The sequence below is a fragment of the Chlamydotis macqueenii genome, chromosome 28, assembly GCF_036417535.1.
Source record: "Chlamydotis macqueenii isolate bChlMac1 chromosome 28, bChlMac1.mat, whole genome shotgun sequence".
Classification (NCBI taxonomy): Eukaryota; Metazoa; Chordata; class Aves; order Otidiformes; family Otididae; genus Chlamydotis; species Chlamydotis macqueenii.
In genome coordinates, this window is record NC_141583.1 from 1,046,116 (window position 1) to 1,067,824 (window position 21,709).

At 45.4% G+C, this 21,709-nt stretch overlaps 5 protein-coding genes across 5 annotated transcripts; all 5 read left to right on the forward strand.

Moving 5' to 3' along the window:
• The first annotated feature begins 1,813 nt into the window (after positions 1–1,813).
• On the forward strand, positions 1,814–2,110 carry LOC147597216 (feather keratin 1). Its single transcript, XM_086768174.1, has one exon. It carries the CDS (start codon positions 1,814–1,816, stop codon positions 2,108–2,110), a length of 297 nt encoding a protein of 98 aa, XP_086624300.1.
• A 3,288-nt stretch (positions 2,111–5,398) lies between these two features.
• On the forward strand, positions 5,399–5,695 carry LOC147597217 (feather keratin 1). The gene has a single exon (XM_086768175.1). It carries the CDS (start codon positions 5,399–5,401, stop codon positions 5,693–5,695), a length of 297 nt encoding a protein of 98 aa, XP_086624301.1.
• A 2,235-nt stretch (positions 5,696–7,930) lies between these two features.
• Positions 7,931–8,227, forward strand: LOC104482140 (feather keratin 1). The gene has a single exon (XM_010123536.2). The coding sequence runs from the start codon at positions 7,931–7,933 to the stop codon at positions 8,225–8,227; it is 297 nt and encodes a 98-aa protein (XP_010121838.2).
• A 6,177-nt stretch (positions 8,228–14,404) lies between these two features.
• On the forward strand, positions 14,405–14,752 carry LOC104482141 (feather keratin 4-like). Its single transcript, XM_010123537.2, has one exon. The coding sequence runs from the start codon at positions 14,405–14,407 to the stop codon at positions 14,750–14,752; it is 348 nt and encodes a 115-aa protein (XP_010121839.2).
• A 4,215-nt stretch (positions 14,753–18,967) lies between these two features.
• On the forward strand, positions 18,968–19,318 carry LOC104483502 (feather keratin 1). The gene has a single exon (XM_010125291.2). The coding sequence runs from the start codon at positions 18,968–18,970 to the stop codon at positions 19,316–19,318; it is 351 nt and encodes a 116-aa protein (XP_010123593.2).
• Positions 19,319–21,709: the final 2,391 nt, after the last annotated feature.

Genomic DNA, 21,709 nt, shown 5'->3' on the forward strand with positions numbered 1-21,709 from the left:
CAGGAAGGACTCCCAAAGGATTTGAAGGGAACGGTGGCAGCCAGGGCAACTGTGTGATGGAGACGTGCGGCCTGTGCTAGAGTTTGGCCCAAAGGGATTGGGTAGGTCAAGGTATGTAAAATGAGTAAGAGAGGTGAATGAATACACAGGGATCGTCCTCCCCCATCGTAAAGAGATGGGTAGCATTGATGACATGTCCTGGAAAGTCTAGTGGGGTCTACATGTGAGAAGGAAAGCCATCTTTGCCTGCACTTCAGCAGTCTTGTGGTCAGAAGCATTTACTGCTGTGGAGTCCTTCACTGTGTGTCGCTCTATCCTGAAGGGACATGTGCCTGGAAGGGACACACAGCAAATCCTCCAGGAACCTGAGTCATGTGCTGTGCGGGCTGTGCCTGGAGAGGTTGCAAGCAGTGATGCTTTTGTCCCTCCAGCCAGGCCTCAAGCTGGGGAGCCTGAGGGAGTGATACCCCACTAGCTCTGTCCTTAGTCCCCGCTTCCCACACAGGGAATGCTTTGGTCCTGCTGTTCATGTCATGGTTCAGGTAAGGCAGGAGGTACCTCTGGTGCTGTGCTCCTCCGACTGTCCTTTCAAAGACTCGTGGACCTTGCTTGGTTCTGAGCAGAGGTGGTTGTCCTGTGGAAATGCTGCCAAGGATTTGGTCATGTGTGGTGTGCCAGCAGTCTGGATGGCCAAAGCAGAAGTTTTGGCAAAGACATGGGTGGAAGAAAGACGTGTACTCAGAGGCCAGCATGTGACCCTTGGTCACTGGGCTGTGTCTAACTTTGCCAGAGGTTTACAGCAAAGAGTGTTGGGAGGGGAATAGCCTTCATTCTTAAGCACTGGTTGTCTGGTGGTTATGGAGAGTTGGGATGAAGGAGAGGAGGAGGATGGCAAAAGAGGCACCAAACTTGTTCCGAGAGCAAAGCTCAGTGTCAGGGAGAGAGTGCAAAGCCCAAGGGCAGAGGTGCCCTGCCTGGGAAGGTGATGCCTACATGAGAGCAAGCCACTGATGGTGCCCATGGTTGTGTGTGGATGTCCAGGTTGAAGCTTCAGGGTTATGAGGAGACTTGTCTGCTTCACCAGGAAAGAGTTTGAAGTGAGGCCCTGGAGGGCAAGAGGCTGGCATCAGCTAGGGAGGTGGAGCTGTCTTCATCACTGGCTGCATCATCTGCCTTTTCTGACGTGGCATGGCCCCAGGAAATGTTTTGGCCTCTCATACTGTGACTGGAAAGAAGCCTGTGTGGCTGGACGGGCATGTCACGAACAGGGAAATGAAAAGGCAGCGTTGCAGGGAACATAAGCGTTGTCTCCATTTCTCTAATTGTGGTTCTTTGCATGCAAGATGAGGTTGTTGGTAAACACATTAGATGTGCTCAGAGGGTGCCTGTGGGCCTGGGGCAGTCCAGAGCAGTATAAAAGGCCGTCCAGGTGCAGGCTCCCTCATCCACTTCTCTTGCCTCCTCCTCCTTGGTGAACAAGGTGAGTGACAACTGCCTTGGCCTCACTCTTCTCTTTCTCTTCTTCTCTTTGTCTTACGGCCTCGGTAGATCTTTTACCAAGACCCTTCCTCTCTGGCTGTGTTCCTGACCCTGGGCTCCTTGCCACCAGCACGGGAGGTGGGAGAAGGTCTTGGTCTTTGCAGGACCCTCTTGGGGACCAGGGCTCTTCAGTCTCCCTCTGTCCCTACACAGCCTGCCCCTGCTCCCCAGCCTGTGCGTTTTCTCTCTTGCTGAGCAGGCTGTGAGGCTGTGGCTCACATGGTGCCTGTGCTTTCCCTTTGCTCTCTCCCAGGTGCACATCCATCCCACAGCCATGTCCTGCTACGATCTGTGCCGTCCCTGTGGGCCAACCCCACTTGCCAACAGCTGCAACGAGCCCTGTGTCAGGCAGTGCCAGGACTCGCGGGTGGTGATCCAGCCCTCTCCCGTGGTGGTGACCCTGCCCGGACCCATCCTCAGCTCCTTCCCCCAGAACACCGCTGTGGGATCCTCCACCTCGGCTGCTGTTGGCAGCATCCTGAGTGAGGAGGGAGTGCCCATCAACTCTGGGGGCTTTCACCTCTCTGGCCTTGGTGGTCGCTTCCACGGAAGAAGGTTCCTACCCTGCTAAATCCAGCCAGGATGTCCAGTGAGTGCATTGACCAGGAAGCCCAAAGCCATGTGCCGGACTGAGGACGGAGCTGGTGGCCAGGGTTTCCAGAAGGGTTGAGCACCCTGGTGCCCTCCTGCAGAGGAGGGATGGAAGCAAGGTGCCATGCTGTGCAGTCTGGAAACACGGCCACGTGATGTCTTCTTCTTCTCCTGCTTTCTTCTCCGCATCGTGAGTCCCTGTTGTCTCCTGCTGTGCTGTGCCACAGGTTCATTGTGAAGCAAGCAGAGAGGTTCCCTGCTCATCATCCTCTCCCGATGTGTGAGGGAGGAAGATGTGTGCTCCAGTGCTGTGAAGGGGTGCCTGACTGTCAGGTGCCCTTGTAGCTGCCTGGAGTGGGTCCCTTCCAGCATGCACTGCTTTTTATTCACTCTTCAGACTGATTAAAGTTTATGCTGCATTGTATCTTGAGTGTCCTCGTGTTCCTTGTGTGCTGGGATGCCCAGCCAAGGTGTGGATGGCAAAATGGGATGCTGGAGAGGGGAGAGGAGTGCCTGAAGGGATGTGGTGACCGAGTATTTGGAAGGGTGTGTCTTAGTGAAAGGGTTACCTGGAGGCAACTGTCCTTTCCATGGATATGGCCTTCCCAACATCACCCACATCCCTTTGCGCTGGATTTCAGACTGGTGGTGCCTCTCAGCAAACTCCTGTGATGCCTGCCTTGGCTCCAAGACGTGTTTATTGTTTCACAAATGCCCAAGTAACTGTATTCCTGCACCTCTGCTGCCAGACCATCTCTCTGTGCCCCTCTGACCCCTTTCTGAAGTACTCTGCAATGCTGGCTGTGCTGCACAGTCACTGCTTGTGATTTTGCATGACCAGAAGGGAGGGAAGGCAGGATCTGAGCACAGGATCAGAGAGAGCAGGGTGTGGCAGGGCATCGGAGCCTTTGGGCACACCCTTTCCATTGAGGTCTGGGAGGAAACCCCACCTGTGGATTTTCTGGGGCAGGGATTTCATTGAGAGGACCATTAGAAGAAAAGACAGATTTTGCAGAGAGAATGTGAATGTAAGCTTGCTTTCTTGAAGGAAGAAGTCCTTCCCCGACATGTTGGTGATAGATGGTGTCCTGTATCCCAGGTGCACAGGGGATTTGCTCTTCCTGCACATGAGTGGCCTGAGTGTGGTAAGAGCAGGAGTAAGGGTCCTGATGAGCCCCACCTGGGGTCTCTGACTCCTCCCTCTTCCCTTTCACCCAGGGCTCTATTTAAGCTCTGTCCTGAGCCCTTAGTCCTTTCTCCAGCTTGGTGGCAGGAGGCTGAGCCTCCTGTTATTGTGCAGATTTGCTTGTGCCGGACCATGAGGCCCCTAGGTGTGGACCTGAAGTTGCCCACGGATTTCCAGCCTCTCCTTGGCTCTGTCTGGTTGTTGTGGCCCTGCTCAGCAATCAGTGGGCCATGTGGACCCAGGTTACCGTCACTGGATGTGCTCCTGAGCTGTGGGCTGACTGTCCTGCTTGATGTCCAACTTGCTTCATCACCATGAAGCTGACGATGGAGCTGGATTCTGGGCTGCACGTGTCCACAATCTCTGTGGTTTCCTTGCTCAGGTACTGTGCAATGGGGCTGTTGCTTGTGAGGCTGCTTCCCTGCTGCCCTTGTAATGCTGCTCATCTTGCGGGTGCCATCCTGCGGGGAGCAGCTGGCTGTCAGTCAGCCCTGACCATGTTTCTGTTTGAATGGACTTTTGCTGTCATCATCAGGTTACCACACTGCCCCTTCTAAGCTCTCCTCATCATCTCAAATGAGGCATTTGGCCTGGCCCTCTGTGATTAGAGGGCTGCCTGTTTCTGGTGGAGTCCCAGCCTACTTGGGCAAGGTGCCTTGTCCATGCTTTGCAATGAGGACCCATCTGGCACATCAGAGGAGTGCAGGTGACGCCCCAAGCAGGACTGTCATTTCTCTTGAGGACACTCACCTCCTCTTCTGCCCCAGGAAATGCAGTGCAGAGCACTGAATGCTGCCCTTGGAATGCCTCTCTGGGCAGTTCCTGATACCTGCTGCTCTCCAGGCTGTCTTTGCTGGTGCTGCCAGCCCTTGCTTGCTTCTGGGGAGGCTTGTCTGTTGCATGGAAATCTTGTGGAGTGTTTGGAAAAGTGTGTGCTGTCCTGTCAGTGTGTAGAGCAAAAGCAGAGTCTGAGGCGTGGAGCACAGGGTGGAGGAAAGGGGATATATTTGTTGCCCAGTATGTGCCTTTGTTTGTGATGGACATCCCAGTTTAGGAGGAGTGGTCAAGCAATGTCCTTCTTTGTGAAACCTGCCTGTGCTGGAGACTGGGGACGTCCAGATGCTGTTGACAGAGGGGAGAAGGGAAAAAGGCTGCGTTTATGTCACCAGAGAGCAATGTTTGAGATCAGAGAAGGCTTGAAGCCCAAGGGCAGAGCTGATGTGCTTGCAAAGCTGGTGCCTGAGCTGGTCCGTAGGGAAAGCTGAGGTTGTGGCTGGTCCTGACACAGGAACCGTGTTGGAAGTCTGGCCTTTAAGACAGGTTTGGGAGGAAAGGTGGCCCTGTATGGTAGGACAAAACCTCAGACTGAGCCCCAGGAGGCTGAGAGGTTAGCTTCACTGGGTGAGGTGTGCCATCTCTGTCTCTTTGCCTTCATCTTCCATCCCTTCTGTGTCATTTCCCCGGAAACCCTTTGGCCTCTAATTCTGTGACTGGAAAGAAGCCTGTGTGGCTGGGCGGGCATGTCATGAACAGGGAAATGAAAAGGCAGCATTGCAGGGAACATAAGCGTTGTCCCCATTTCTTTAATTGTGATGCTTTACATGCAAGATGAGGTTGTTGGTAAACACATTAGATGTGCTCAGAGGGTGCCTGTGGGCCTGGGGCAGTCCAGAGCAGTATAAAAGGCCGTCCAGGTGCAGGCTCCCTCATCCACTTCTCTTGCCTCCTCCTCCTTGGTGAACAAGGTGAGTGACAACTGCCTTGGCCTCACTCTTCTCTTTCTCTTCTTCTCTTTGTCTTACGGCCTCGGTAGATCTTTTACCAAGACCCTTCCTCTCTGGCTGTGTTCCTGACCCTGGGCTCCTTGCCACCAGCACAGGAGTTGAGAGAAGGTCTTGGTCTGTCTTTGCAGGACCCTCTTGGGGACCAGGGCTCTTCAGTCTCCCTCTGTCCCTACACAGCCTGTCCCTGCTCCCCAGCCTGTGCGTTTTCTCTCTTGCCGAGCAGGCTGTGAGGCTGTGGCTCACATGGTGCCTGTGCTTTCCCTTTGCTCTCTCCCAGGTGCACATCCATCCCACAGCCATGTCCTGCTACGATCTGTGCCGTCCCTGTGGGCCAACCCCACTTGCCAACAGCTGCAACGAGCCCTGTGTCAGGCAGTGCCAGGACTCGCGGGTGGTGATCCAGCCCTCTCCCGTGGTGGTGACCCTGCCCGGACCCATCCTCAGCTCCTTCCCCCAGAACACCGCTGTGGGATCCTCCACCTCGGCTGCTGTTGGCAGCATCCTGAGTGAGGAGGGAGTGCCCATCAACTCTGGGGGCTTTCACCTCTCTGGCCTTGGTGGTCGCTTCCACGGAAGAAGGTTCCTGCCCTGCTAAATCCAGCCCGGACGTCCAGTGAGTGCATCGACCAGGAAGCCCAAAGCCATGTGCCGGACTGAGGACGGAGCTGGTGGCCAGGGTTTCCAGAAGGGTTGAGCACCCTGGTGCCCTCCTGCAGAGGAGGGATGGAAGCAAGGTGCCATCCTGTGCAGTCTGGAAACACGACCATGTGATGTCTTCTTCTTCTCCTGCTTTCTTCTCCGCATCGTGGGTCCCTGTTGTCTCCTGCTGTGCTGTGCCACAGGTTCATTGTGAAGCAAGCAGAGAGGTTCCCTGCTCATCATCCTCTCCCGATGTGTGAGGGAGGAAGATGTGTGCTCCAGTGCTGTGAAGGGGTGCCTGACTGTCAGGTGCCCTTGTAGCTGCCTGGAGTGGGTCCCTTCCAGCGTGCACTGCTTTTTATTCACTCTTCAGACTGATTAAAGTTTATGCTGCATTGTATCTTGAGTGTCCTCGTGTTCCTTGTGTGCTGGGTTGCCCAGCCAAGGTGTGGATCAGGAAATGGGATCCTGTAGAGGGGAAAGATGGGGCTGAAGAAAAGTGCTGGAGTAGTATCTTTCTTGGGTATTGGGATGAGAGCAGTCTCACTGAAATGGTGACCCATAGAAGACTGTCTTTTTCATGGATGATAGACTTCCCAAAAGCACCACATGCCTTTGTGCTGAATCCCAGACTGGCCGTGCCTCTCAGCAAACTCCTGTGATGCCTGCCTTGGCTCCAAGACGTGTGTGTTGTGTGACAAATGCCCAAGGAATTGTATCCCTTCACTTCTGCTGCCAGACCATCTCTCTGTGCCCCTCTGACCCCTTTCTGAAGTACTCTGCAATGCTGGCTGTGCTGCACAGTCACTGCTTGTGATTTTGCATGACCAGAAGGGAGGGAAGGCAGGATCTGAGCACAGGATCAGAGAGAGCAGGGTGTGGCAGGGCATCGGAGCCTTTGGGCACACCCTTTCCATTGAGGTCTGGGAGGAAACCCCACCTGTGGATTTTCTGGGGCAGGGATTTCATTGAGAGGACCATTAGAAGAAAAGACAGATTTTGCAGAGAGAATGTGAATGCAAGCTTGCTTTCTTGAAGGAAGAAGTCCTTCCCCGACATGTTGGTGATAGATGGTGTCCTGTATCCCAGGTGCACAGGGGATTTGCTCTTCCTGCACATGAGTGGCCTGAGTGTGGTAAGAGCAGGAGTAAGGGTCCTGATGAGCCCCACCTGGGGTCTCTGACTCCTCCCTCTTCCCTTTCACCCAGGGCTCTATTTAAGCTCTGTCCTGAGCCCTTAGTCCTTTCTCCAGCTTGGTGGCAGGAGGCTGAGCCTCCTGTTATTGTGCAGATTTGCTTGTGCCGGACCATGAGGCCCCTAGGTGTGGACCTGAAGTTGCCCACGGATTTCCAGCCTCTCCTTGGCTCTGTCTGGTTGTTGTGGCCCTGCTCAGCAATCAGTGGGCCATGTGGACCCAGGTTACCGTCACTGGAAGTGCTCCTGAGCTGTGGGCTGACTGTCCTGCTTGATGTCCAACTTGCTTCATCACCATGAAGCTGATGATGGAGCTGGATTCTGAGCTGCACGTGTCCAGTGTCTCTGCATTTTTTTTTTTACTCAGGTACTGTACATTGTGTTAATTATTTTTTTTTCTGTGTAATTTTCTTTGGAAATATTTTAATCTCTAATTCTACCTTTTGGAATGAGCCTGTGTGGCTGAATGGGCATGTTATGAACAGGGAAATGAAAAGGCAGTGTTGTCCCCATTTCTTAATTGTCATGTTTTGCATGCAAGATGAGGTTGTTGGTAAACACATTAGATGTGCTCAGAGGGTGCCTGTGGGCCTGGGGCAGTCCGGAGCAGTATAAAAGGCTGTCCAGGTGCAGGCTCCCTCATCCACTTCTCTTGCCTTCTCCTCCTTGGCGAACAAGGTGAGGTGCAAACATATTTCCCTCTTTTCTTTCTCTTATTCTATTATCTGTTTTTTTTTTTTTTTGTCTTTCTCTGCCTTTATTGTCTCTTTTCTCATTCTTCTCCACTGTGGGGAGACGGGAGAAAGTCTTGTCTTTTTTGCAGGGTCCTCTTGGGAACTAGGGTTTCTAAGGCTCTTCATCTCTGTCCCTACACAGCCTGTCCCTGCTCCCCAGCCTGTGCGTTTTCTCTCTTGCCGAGCAGGCTGTGAGGCTGTGGCTCACATGGTGCATGTGCTTTCCCTTTGCTCTCTCCCAGGTGCACATCCATCCCACAGCCATGTCCTGCTACGATCTGTGCCGTCCCTGTGGGCCAACCCCACTTGCCAACAGCTGCAACGAGCCCTGTGTCAGGCAGTGCCAGGACTCGCGGGTGGTGATCCAGCCCCCTCCCGTGGTGGTGACCCTGCCCGGACCCATCCTCAGCTCCTTCCCCCAGAACACCGCTGTGGGATCCTCCACCTCGGCTGCTGTTGGCAGCATCCTGAGTGAGGAGGGAGTGCCCATCAACTCTGGGGGCTTTCACCTCTCTGGCCTTGGTGGTCGCTTCCATGGAAGAAGGTTCCTGCCCTGCTAAATCCAGCCCGGACGTCCAGTGAGTGCATCGACCAGGAAGCCCAAAGCCATGTGCCGGACTGAGGACGGAGCTGGTGGCCAGGGTTTCCAGAAGGGTTGAGCACCCTGGTGCCCTCCTGCAGAGGAAGGAGGGAAGCAAGAGTCTCTCTTGATACATGGCCAACATATGTTCTATTCTTGAAATTCCTTTTTAAATTGACTTTCCTTGCATCTGTGGTTTTGAATTTTACATTGACTTGGTATAATGCTGTACTTTTATATGTGGTCATTGGAGAGGTTTTATTCAGGAATCAAGTAAAATCAAAATATTCCTTGTTGTCTTTCATTTGGAGTGGTTGAAATGTCTTCTTTTCCATATAGAAATATACATATTCAGTTTGTTTTTTAGAATACTATTTAACTCTTGATCATTAAATTGATTTTGCATCTCAGTTTGAGTGCAGGTTTGTTTTTTTTTTAATGGAAAATCTATACAGACTACCTTCCCAGCAGAAAATGTGAATAGCATAGTCACCACAATCAACCTGATAAAAATAATCTTGTTGTTTCCCCTTTTGTGAAGCATCAAACAAGTTTGCCTATACATTTATTTTGCTAGGTTTTTTTTTCCCAAATCTCTGTGGAGAAGATATTCCTGTGATATTCCTGTTTGGGAGCTTTCTGATCTTATAACTTATTAGGCATCTTTGAAATTCTGAGAATTTGAAAGTGCATAATAATATTTTCAGCAGCAGTATTTGGGTCTCTCTTTTTGGTGAGATTGAATACTACCAGACTCTGAAGCTTTAACCATGGCACGCTTTGGGTGATCTTTACTCAAGACTTCAAAGGTGAAGGGAGTATTTAAATCTTATTAGAGTAATAAGATTCTTTATATTATTGTAACATTAATATATTTTTATGATAGGCTTTCATGTCCTCTCTTTCAAGCCTTAAACAGAACCCAATAAATCTTCTGTGGATTAGGTAAGAAGTAAGAACTCTCATAATATAAAGAAAAAATTTACATGAACGAATAACTAGACAAGCGGCCATAGGTATTTCCCTTAAGAACAGTTTGGTTTTACACAATCTAGGAATTTTCTCAAAGATGTTAAAGTCAGCACATGTGAGCAACTAAGATCCATCAAAGAATAATAAAGAATAACCTTGTCTGTAGGTACATAAACATAAAGAAATTTATCTGCATCAGCTCCTTTGCTCTCCCACTGAAGCTACATGGGTTCCTGCAGGACATAGCACCAGAAAGCAATAAGAATGAGAGTTATGCCACTTCAGATGGCTCTCTACCTTATGCAGGGTTTTCTCCTTTAGAGTCCACTAAAATCTATTTGAAAATCAAAGCGTCATAGTGCTGAGCTAGAAATAGTGGAGGAACCAGAGGGAAAATACCTGCCATTTAGTGCTGGAACTGGTCCAAATGCCTACATAGTAGGGGAAAAGAGATAGGGTTTGTTGTTTTTTTTTTTCCAGATGTTTTATGCTAAGTTTTCTTTACTTAAGAATTACCTGCTTGCAAAATTACCAAATTAGGGAAAAATAGTTTAGAGATAAGATGGGAGGTGTCCCCTTTTAGGCTGTGTCTTGAGGCAGCAAAAAAAAAAAGTATGAAAAACAGTAAATCAACAAGTACTAGACTGAGTGGAGTCTCTGCTTAAAAAGTGGTTTCTGTGAGTGTATTTTCTAAACAAATGATTGAAGTGGCTGGAATGGGTACGCAAACATACGGTGCCCTGTTGACAGAACTGGTACGACTTAAGTAATTAGTTATTCACTCAGATCTGTGTGGAATCACTGATTGCACTCTGAGGTACATCAAAGACTGGCTTCGTTCTTGGTGGCAGGAAGGCGTCTTTCTGTGATGCAAATGGACATATAGCATACAAAGTACAGAAATGAATTTCAGGAGAATGAAATGTCTGGTTAAGTGGCTTGTCCAACAACAGCATACCCTGAAAGGTACATTTCTGGTGCTTGTTGTGAATGAAAAATCTTGGAGACCTACTTTGCTATCAGCCCCTAAGTCTATGCTTGCTGATAGGACTTCCAGTGTCCTGGAACCAGGCATCTTCAAGCAGCATGGCGTCATGGAGTGTTTGTGGAGGATGTTGAAGCCTTCGTTACATATATTGTTAGAGGGACAGCTCCTGAAGAATATAAACACTATTTGAAAGCCATGTCCCCCTTGTCTGTTAACCTTGGAGAAATAGGTACAGTAACTATGCATATGGATGTTTCCAAATTTACGAGACTATTGAGGCATCCTTTTTTGCATGATTTAGTTCCCACATTTATTTTTGCAGGTGGAACCTTCTCTTGATAATGAAATTATTTTGCTTTTGTTTTCCAGTCTAGGTTCAGCCTGACATTGCATGAGAAGCATACTCTACTCATGAAAAATTCTTTCATCTTCATAATTTATGGGTACTTTTAATTTCTGATACTTTTATACTGACTCTATTAGTGTCAATGTGAAATTACTCCAAGTGCAGCCTTATAAAGATTTTTTTTTCTGCTCCTCAGCAATTTGTTAGCTTGCATGAGTCTCAGGAGCATAATCTGAGATTACATTCAAGTCGTCTACTAAAACTCTTTGTGTGCAATTCCCTGTCCGACAAAATTAAAAACAATTACCAGCTAACTTCTTCACCATCTTTAAGAAAAATCTCTGAGGAGATCTCCAAGGAGGGCTTCAGTTCTCTTGGGTGAGTTCTTTGAGCCAGTCAGATCAATCTGGAGTTCAGCCGTGGTCAGGAGACAGTTCAGGAGTCTTTTTGAAAATACTCCAGTCATCTCTGATAAGTTTATTTTTGAAATAATGAAGTAGTATACCAGATAGATCTCTCATATTAATAGAAGGAAGCAGAAGTGTTGAAAACTTCTGTGGATATTGTTACAAGTTTTACAGGAAAATGACTTCTCCAGGTAGCCAGTAAACACCTGATGGTACAGAAGAATTTGTATTTCAAAAACATGTTTATGGGTTGGTAGCATTGTTTAGGTCTGGAAAGGAAGGGAAATATTTAAGAGTGTAAGTGGGTTACTTTAGATAATGATATTGAAATAAGAAAAGCAATTTAAAAATTTGTAAAATGATGATTTTTTTTTTCTTTAAATAATTGTTCAGGGTTGGTTTTCATAGAGTGTTAAAATACACATGGCTTCACTTGAAGTTATAAACCGATGTATGGACTTACAGATGGCAAAGAATTAGCTTGCTTTAAAGACACCCGTTTGGGTGAATGATGAGGGTGTTAAAGCCTCATCATATATCATGAACAGTTTGGTAACTTAGTTACGTGAATTTGCATATTGTTAATGGAAATTGTGAAGGACTCTGAAGCCCTTATCCTTTAGGAACATAAGACCAAGAACTTTTATTTTGCAGATGTCTTTGAATCCTCATGTGCAGTATTTTGTAACTCTTCTCCAAGGAGAGGTTCAAATTCTGCAGTTTGTACAGGAGAGATTGCAAAGTAAAGATAAAAAAAAACATAGTAAAAATGTATATACAGTCCACTTACGCAATGAGAATCCGTCAGTCTGTAGTGTAATCGCTGTTGTACTGCAGTCTATAGTGAGGGAAAAAATACTACGGCAAAAACGGTCTTGTGTGGTTTTTTCGCCCCAATGACTCTGCAGTTAAGCTTGTGCAAGGATAATACCTCAAAATAGTTTAAAATTCATATGTGTCCTCAGGATGACTTGTGAAGTGCTATTTGTATTTGTGGTCTGAGATGGTACAGAAGGGAGTTATAGGTCCCCTTCGTAAAAGAACTCATAAATCAGGTTTAACTGTCCCCGTGTGCTAGCAGCTGTGCTTCAAGCTGTGTTACTGAAGTGTAACAGGGTGATACTCTCCAAATTTGATGCGATATAACAGTATTTTTCTCTGAATTTCACACAGGGATCTGATTCTTTCTCAATGGATTCAGTGGGATTTCAGATGTGTGTATGCTTGTGCTTTTTTGCAGGGCCTTCACAAAACACAGTTCAGTCTAGACTGTTCTTGTGGTTGGCTGGAGTCAGAGCTTTGTAAACATTGGTGGAGACCAGAATTTATTAAGGATTTACACTCATGTTCTTAATAAAAGAACACCTTTGAATGATGAATTATACGTTGTATGAGTTCTTCATAGTATTTTTCTTTATGACTAAAGGAAAATGTACACCAGAGCATAAATTTTGTTGTGACTGAAAGGTGGCATTGGAATAAATTTGGTCTGTAGTACCAGAAAATTAGGAACTCGTATGACAGAATATGTATGTCAGAAGATAAGGAAATAAAACAAAGTAACAAACAGTGAGGAAAAGACATTTAATCAGTTGAAAGCATTTTGCATTCAGGAGATACTCGCTGGTAAATAATTTCATGCACAAAGGATGTCTGTGTTCCTCAGGCCATCCGAGATGCAGTATAAAATCTAACTCAACTCAAGTTGCTTCCTACCACTTCTCTTACCTTTTTCCTCTTTTGTGAACAAGGTTAGTTCAAATCTACTTCTCTTTTCCTGTTTGCTGAATTCTTGCCTTCATAACAATTTGATTGCTGATCTTTTTTCTCCACAGTATTCTGCTAGTTGCTGGATTGGTTGGGGAGAAGACTTCTTTTTAAAAAGTTGGTTTTTTGGTGTTAGAATTGTAGGTGTTTCTGGAGTTCCAGGTTGGCTATATAGATCCTTGAAATGGTGATATAAATTTATTCAAATGTGGGCTTTCAGACATGCCAAGTGACTTGGCAAATCCTAATAATAATAATAATAATAAAATTTAAAAATTGAATTGGTAGAATACCTGTGCGAGGGGGCTGGAACTAAGTGATCTTTAAAGCTTTCTTCTAACTCAAACCATTCTATGATTACAGAGATCTACATGCTCAGTCATCTTTCAAGTAGCAATGTGCATTTTATATATTTAAGGGTCTTCTCCATCATCTGTAATGCCTGAAATTTCAAGTGGGTTGATATGAAAACTAGAGTGTTTGTAAAGGATGTGAATGCATTTATTTTCAGAAACACTACCCAGAAAAATATTCTTCTTTGCTTTTATTCCATGGGAGGCTTCTTCAGTGTTCCCATTTTTGTTATGATGAATCTATTACTGGGCAGAGAGGGAAACAAGAGAGTAAAATGAACCAGATACTAAAAGAAGCAGACAGAGAGCAAGGAAACTAGGATGGTTTAAAGCAGAATTTTGTGGATTTTAAAAATCAGTTATGTCAAACCAGAAGATTTTGAGCTCTAAATACCACTTTCTAAATGAAGACCAAATGAAGCTGCATACTGAGATTAGAAGGAATATTCAGACTGAGCTAAGCAAGGATATGGGCTCTAGTCACGCATCCTCAACCTTCTGCTATAGCAATCAACATGCACTTCGGTATGATAGACATCATCAAATAGTTCTTCTTGGTGTCTTATAGTTGCCAAGTTTTGAAATTATGTTATAGGGTGCAATGACATCTCCTGCAAGTTTAAAGAAATGGATTCAGGGACTCTGAGGACAAGGGGAAAGAACAGCAAAAATAGAGGAGAGGTGAGCACCCAACAGAGATGGGCATAGGAAACAGAGAACTTTATTTTTATTGGTGTACTGGAAACAGATACTGGGAGTATGCAGGGAACTATTGGCTTTCTCATAGACGGCACGTCTGTGGACAGGTTATCTGGGAAAGATTTCCAAAGGCTGCAGCTTAACTATAATGAAATTTGTACCTCTTTGTAGATGAAGTTGGAACCTGGAAAATAACTCTTCACTTCATTTTCCAAATGTCTGTTGAAATCTATCCACAAGTACATTTGTGGCTAAGTATTACTCGTAATTACTACTTCTAAAATGCTCTGAATATCTAGGGCTCGATCTCAGTAGTTTCTTTTCAGACATACAGCCAATCAAAATATGGAAATTAAAGTAATGATACAGGTATGTCCTTTTGTTCTACTGCCAGCTATTCCGTTGAATCACCAACAACTGAGAGAGGATTATTTCAGCCTCCATCTTGTAGTATATGTAAGAATTCAGTTTCCTTCTCAAATCACTCACTCCTCAGGTCCTAAAAGGATCCCTGGAAAGCTCCTGTTGTCTTGATACCTGAGCTGAGTAAATATAAGTGCAATATAGTTCCTACACAGCATTCACTTCTGGTCCTGTGTTTCAGATTTACCTCCATCCCACAGACATGTCCTGCTACGAGCGGTGTCCTCCCACCTTCTGCGGCCCAACCCCGCTTGCCAACAGCTGCAACGAGCCCTGTGTCAGGCAGTGCCAGGACTCCACAGTGGTGATCCAGCCCTCTCCTGTGGTGGTGACCCTGCCCGGACCCATCCTCAGCTCCTTCCCCCAGAACACCACTGTGGGATCCTCAGCATCTGCAGCCATTGGGAGCGCACTCAGTGCCGAGGGAGTGCCCATCTCCTCTGGCAGCTCCTTGGGATTTGGGAGCTTTGGGTATCCAGGTCTGGGCAGTGGGTACAGCCGGCCGTCCCGTCGCTACAACACCCACCGCAGTGGCTTCTATGGGCTGTGATAAAGCGTGAGGAGCAAGCAGGAAGAAGTGACCAGGAACGCTGAAGCATGACCTGATGCAGGACTGAGCTCATAGCCATGGTTTTCAGATGTGATGTTAGACGCCCACAACTCTACTTGAGGTTAATGGAGCTGTGGGAGTTAGCTATTCCCTAAATGAGGCCTCTACTCTTGTTACGCTACTTTGTATTTCTATCAAGTATGTAGTTCTGCTGTGCATCACTGTACTTGATACTGCTTGGTGTAAAGCTTAGACAGAACTTAATTGTCAAGGTGCAGTGCTACACTGTAAGAAGAGCTTTGCCTGTGGAATACATTAGCATGAGATGTGCCATTCTTCCCACATTGAAACCTGTTGCTTTGCAGTATTTTAATCTACTCTTTGGTGTTATTAAAGTTACGCTTTTATTTTATCTCTGGTCTTCTGTTATTTTTTTTTCCTTCCCCTCCTACCTTCTGAAACTTTTTCTGGGTGAAATTCATCACTGCGTAGACCATCAGTACCAGACAGAGACATTACATGAATACTACAGGGGCCACTAATAAGAGGAGAAGAACATATGTTTAGAGCTCAAGATCAAGACAATGTTTAATTTTGCAGCTGAAATGCATATTGATTCCACACTGACTCATCATAATACTTGGCTTTATTGCCAAGAAATTTTTCTCAAGGCTGCAGGTATTTTATGGTCTGACAGAATGGCAGGGTGTCTATTCTAGCATATAATGATATTTGTTTTGAGGAATGGTGTTGTGATTCACACTCTCAATAACTCTGACCTGGAGCTGCAGGGTGCACAGAAAGATTTACCTTCTTTTACCATCAAATCTTTGCTTGAGTCCTTGGATTTGTGAAGTAAAACATGAATGGCAGCAGGAGTCTCAAAGGAGGTATACACACAGCTTTTTGTGACAGAGCAAAACATTTTGGTCTATTTACTGCAGAAGTACTGTGTGTTTTAGGGCCTCTTATAAAAGCCTGGCTGTCATTACTGTCCTGGCTGCAGCCCTACAGAATTCCAACAGAAATCTCATGTCAAGGAATGAAGAATACTAACACAAAATAAATATAAGACACTTATAAGCATTAATACCTTTAGAAATCCTCACAAGTAAATTGTTTTTGCTAAAAGTAAGTACCTGAGATTTAAACCAGATTTGCAACAGCCACTGAAGCTACTAAACCAAGAGATTTTGGAGAAAAACTGAAAAGATTCTGATGTCGGGGGGGTTTCAGGCATTCAAATAGTTCCAGTCTTATAAATTCTGTTGCAGCTGGTTAAATTCTCCCCGATAGTTAAATTGTTCCCAGTAGTTAAATTGCTTATGTTTTCTGTACCAGTCTAGTCTCATCCCGACTTCAGACGAAAAGCTTTCCTCAAAGCTTCTTTCATCTCAAAGACCTGTGGATCGCTTGGATGCCTTGTACTATTACACTCAAGCCTCTGAAGTCAACACACAAAGGCGATACAAATTTCAACTCATGTAAGTAATTTGTCAGCTCTTTGGCAATTTGGTAGCTCACCAGCCTGTCATGGGATCCCTCTGTTGTTACATAAAGGGTTTTAATTGGGTGTGTGGAATGTGAAACTCCATTACTGATCCAGAAGTGAGAGCTGTTACGTCCTGGTTCACCAGCCAAAAGCAAGATCCAGAGGCTCTCAAACTTTTGAGTGAACTCTAGGTGCTAATTAGACTAAACTGGCAGAATATCAATGAGAACATTTCCAGGCTGTTAATGAGCCTCTTTCTGAAGTATTCTATACCCTTCAAGAAAAAACTGTTTGTGTCCCTAGAGGGAAGAATGAGGAAAAGTGAGCATTCCTTAGCTATCTTATTTCACAGATGAAAGGGAAATGAGTTCTCCAGATGAGTGATAGCTTTCACCTGTGATAAGGAATTTTTTTTTTTTTTTTTTTTTTTTTTTTTTTTTTAATGTATAAAAAGACTACAGGTAGCAAGTTGGATAGTAGAGATTTTGAGGAAAAGGAAGAAAAAGACTCCCTCTTTTTATAGAAAAGGAGAGAAGAATTTTCTTGTGGAGAATCCTTAAAATACGTAGTTATAGGATTTTACAGAAGATTAAGGTTTGGCTTTATTTTTTAAAATCATCTATGAAATATTTTAATAAAATAATTAAAGTTTCTGAAGTTGTTTACCTTGAATTAGCTTGTGAAGGCCTTTGAGTGATCTTGACTCACACGCTTTGAAATTAGGTTATTAGCCAGGTGATGCTGAGATCTTGTCACGTACCTTGAACATTAGGAGCATAAAACTTTGCATATTTGAGCCATTAGGGAAAAGTTGTCCTGAACTTTGAAGTCCTTTCTTCTTCTGAAGACCAAGACCAACCTGTGTATAAAGACACTCTTCATTTGGAGTTAATTCCTGTCTCCTGCTGAGGGATGGTGGTGCTAAGAGGAGAGACCTGATTCCTGCTTTTTCCATGCTTTCATGGAATAATAGATGTAATGGAGAATTGCTGGGTGCAACTTCTATTGATGCCATAGTTTGGCTCAGGCAGATTCCTACTTAACTGGATGTGAAAATTGCAGCACATCCTGATGACTTAGTGAGATTTCAGGTAGAAATAATGGCGATTCCTCAGATGAGAGACTGCACAGAAATTGTATGAAGAATTGTCGTATAATGATTTTTCACCTAAAGGAGTGAAGTCCTGAAAAAGGAATATGCGTCACATGCACTCCCCTTAAGCAGTGTCTGAAATGAAACCTAGAACGTACATTGGCCTTAGGAGGCAACATAATTACTGCTGTAATTCAAATGAGTCACCACGGTCTTCCAAGCAATTAAGTGGGTGCACATTGATGAAGATGAAAGCTTCATCTATACTGGAATGTGGCTGTAATAAGGGGAGGGGAAAAAATAGAGCGATACTAAAAGAGATTTTGAAAGGAAAAGAAAATGGAGTTGATCAGTTTGGTAGATTTTGCATGCAAAGGGATGGATCATTGAATAATTTCGTGCGTAATGTATGTCTGTGGTCTGCAGGCAGTCTGGAACGCTGTATAAAAGCCTGTACAACACAAGCCTTTCCCATCCACTTCTCTTGCCTGATTCGCCCGGGTGAACAGGTAAGTCTGAATCTACCCCATGTCTTTTTAAATGCTAAACTGTTCCTTTGATGACTGCTTTTGTGTGTGTGTGTGTGTGTGTGTGTGTTATTCTTATTTCTTTATAAATATTGCTAGCTTTTTTTTCCTTTTGGGAAGAAAAATTAGAAAGGCTTACTTCTATGAAAAAGAAAGGTTTATTGACTTGTAAAGCAGGATGTGATGAGATGGGACTTACAGGATACTGGCAATATTGTCTCTCAAAACAAGCAGCTTCATGCTCCGTTTTAGAGACCGGCGCCAAGGCAGTAGCTTGCCAATGAACCTGGTTGGAAATATAGTCACATCTTAAGAAATTGTGACTAGAAAAAAAAAAAAAAAAAAAAAAAAAAGTGAAACCAGATTTGTGCTGAGGTCTAGGATCTCTCCCCAAGTCCTGTTTTCCCAGGCAGAAGAGCAGAGATCCCAGCAGACGCAAATGCATTGAATTCAAATCAAGCCAGAAAACTCTGAGTGGGAAAATAATCCTTCTTTGCACTTCAAGCTTGCCTATTCTGGCCATACGACGTTTGGGAGCAAAGGAAGCTTCTCAAACACTTTTCTATAGTTCTGCAAATGCTGCTGGCTGGACCACTGGTGACTCAGTTCTAGCATTAAGGCACTAAACCCAGCTATGTGTCAATGTCCAGCTCAGGGCCGCTTTCCGTGCCAGATGGGAGGTCCAGCTGCTCTTCTCCACCTGCTGGTACAGACACAATTGCACCTTCTCCAGAGAGACAGCAGAAAGGGAAGCTACCAGAGAATCAAAATGCCTTTGCTGATAAGGGGTAGGGAAACTTTACCATGACAGGCACCACAGTTCAGAGGCCAGACGCAGGGCAGAGATGTCCTCCATCCGTCATATATATATATATATATATATATATATATATATATATATATATATATAAAGTGAAGCCTCTACGCGATTTTCAGACTGCCTACTGTGGATTTTAATTTAACAAGTGATTACCTCTCTGACCACCTTCTCTATGTACTTTCAGAAATGTTTCCCTCTTACCTGACTTTTATAAACTTAATACCATTTTTATGTGGCATTTACTTTCTCCCCTGTATTTCAGATTTCCCTTTGTCCCACAGACATGTCTTCTTCTGACCTGTGTCCTCCCACCTCCTGCGGCCCAACCCCGCTTGCCAACAGCTGCAACGAGCCCTGTGTCAGGCAGTGCCAGGAATCAACGTATGTGATCCAGCCCCCTCCCGTGGTGGTGACCCTGCCTGGACCCATCCTCAGCTCCTTCCCCCAGAACACCGCTGTGGGATCCTCCACCTCGGCTGCTGTTGGCAGCACCCTCAGCTCTGAGGGAGTGCCCATCTCCTCTGGCAGCTCCTTGGGATTTGGGAGCTTTGGGTATCCAGGGCTGGGCAGTGGGTACAGCCGGCCCTCCCGTCGCTACAATACCCACCGCAGTGGCTTTAGTGAGCCATGCTAAAGCGTGAGGAGCAAGCAGGAAGAAATGACCAGGAACGCTGAAGCACGACCTGATGCACGACTGAGCTCATAGCCACCGTTTTCAGAAATGATGTTAGACACATGCAACTCTAGCTGAGGTTAATGGAGCTGTGGGAGCTTGGCATCTCCTAAAATCAGGCCTTTGCTTGTCTTATTCTTTGAATACTTCATACTTTGCTGAAACACGTTGTTTTTCTGTTGCTGTAGATGGGACTTTATTGTCTCAGTTCACAGGAGCACTGAGAAAAGAAACCCAGGATGAAAACATGTATTAGCTGTTGTCTTACTGAGTCCTAGAAATATGTACTTATACTTTGTATTTTTTTTTTATTCTGCTTTTTGCTCTCATTAAAGTTACACTGCATCACAATCTGGGTCCCCTGATCTTTGTTTGATTAGCAGCTTGCTTTTTGTAAAGTTCCTTACTGTCCCTCTGTTTTCTTAATTGAGAGCTACTTTTGTGTGTGTGTGTTTGCCTAGAAATAAGGACTTGGCTGGTGACCTCTATGCCAAGAAATCATTTTACAGGCAGGAAACTTTGGGAATGTTGTATAAACGAGGTAGATACTTTGTAACAAAGTAGTGACCGCTCTTTGTGGACACAAATTAGCTACATTGTAGCAAAGCAGATACCGGATACACGGTAGATACTTTGTTTACAAACACCGTGGCTTTGCTACATTTCTGTCACAGACTCTGGCTTTCATCACCAGGGTAAGGCCATGCACTTAAACCTCTTGTTATCAAATTCCTCTTGTTCACCAGAAAGCATTTCTGATGGTCTTGGTCTGAGCACAGGGAGAAAAGCCCAAAGAGAAAAGCCTATAGGGAGTTTGGAGGGAATGTTCAAAGAGGAGACCTGCTCCCCCTGCAAAACTTATTGAGGATTTTTTGTAATTAGTGCCGACCTGTCCAGGGCTACTTAAATGTGGATTTGTAACTCATGTTATAACCGAGCTCCTGGTGCCTCTGTGTGGATGCTCCCTGGCTGGAGCCGAAGCAGCTGGGTGTGGCAGAGGTACTTGTGTACGCTCACTGGTTGTGGGTGTAAATGACAGGCTGGATTTTCACCTCATGCCAAAGTCTGTAATTTCAAATATTTCTTTGGGATTGAAAATTCTTCTTACTGGGATGGAAGGACTTTGGATGACTGTGTGTTAGTCCTGGGTCTCCAGCTGCAAACAAGTAGGCTGTGATCTTTTCCTTCCTAAAGGACTAATGGCAGTAAATGTAAAATCAGGGACCTGGCGTGGAATTGTAGCAAAACACAGGTGAGCGCTGTCTCCTGCAACCCTTGGCAGAATGAAAAGATGCCTTGTGCAAAGGGTTTATACCAATGTTCACAGGCAATCCCTTGCTCTGGGGTGATGGGTTACAAGTACTTATTCGTCAGTCCTGGTGACATCAAGATACCGTTCTACGAGGGAGAGAGATCTGACACATAGGGGTAGGGAAATGCTACTTGCACTCTTACAATTTGAAATACAATTTAAATCTGTGATTGAAAAATTATTCAAATATATTTGAGGAAATAACTAGAGCCCACCTATTTTGGATGTGGTGTTTTGCAGTTTCTGGTGAGTAAATAATTTCTTCCCTCCAGCATAAACTACTTTTTGTCCTTATTTTCCTCTACTATTCCCCATTGAATTCCAGCATAACGACCACACTACACCTGGCTCTTTGCAGAAACACTCCGCAGGTCTGTGTGCAGTAGTTAGTTACATTTACTTTTTTTTTTTGCCAAAAAGGGAAATTGTAGCTTAAACTGTTTAAGCTTATTAGACCACAGTAAAACGCAAAACTAAACCTCAAACTTTAGTCATTTTGAAGTTCTTCATAACAGCATTTGAATAACATTAGCAATGCAAGTAGCTATGTTCAGGTGTGAACCTATATTTGAACACCTTTGCCTTCAGGGGAGCCATCCGAGCAGCAGAAGCTGAAGTAGTGAAGCTCAGGTTGCATGCTCTGCCTACACCAAAAAGCAACTTAGATGACACATACAGCATGTACCGCTCGGCCGCCTGGGCCAAACAAAAAATTACAGCAAATAACAAGGGGTGGGTTGCAATAGGAACAGCGATGCCACACAGAGGCATGCAGTTTGAACTAAACAACCGTAAGCTACGGATACTTCTTCTACGTCAAGCAATAAGCCAGAAATTGTGAGGTCATTAGCAGAATTCACCTCAGTGGCCTGGAACCAGGTGCCCTAGATATTGCATGAACTTCAAATGGCTGTGTAGGACAATGCTGCCAATAAGCATTACATTAGTACAACTAAGAGTGAGGTCTGAGTTAAAAGAAAGAACTGTCAGAGCTGTTGGGAATGGTGAGAGAAGGGAATGGCACAGGAGGGCTCTGAGCT

Coding starts and splice junctions, on each gene's coding strand:
- LOC104483502 (XM_010125291.2), top strand. CDS start 18,968: ATGTCTTCTTCTGACCTGTGTCCTCCCACCTCCTGCGGCCCAACCCCG.
- LOC147597217 (XM_086768175.1), top strand. CDS start 5,399: ATGTCCTGCTACGATCTGTGCCGTCCCTGTGGGCCAACCCCACTTGCC.
- LOC104482141 (XM_010123537.2), top strand. CDS start 14,405: ATGTCCTGCTACGAGCGGTGTCCTCCCACCTTCTGCGGCCCAACCCCG.
- LOC104482140 (XM_010123536.2), top strand. CDS start 7,931: ATGTCCTGCTACGATCTGTGCCGTCCCTGTGGGCCAACCCCACTTGCC.
- LOC147597216 (XM_086768174.1), top strand. CDS start 1,814: ATGTCCTGCTACGATCTGTGCCGTCCCTGTGGGCCAACCCCACTTGCC.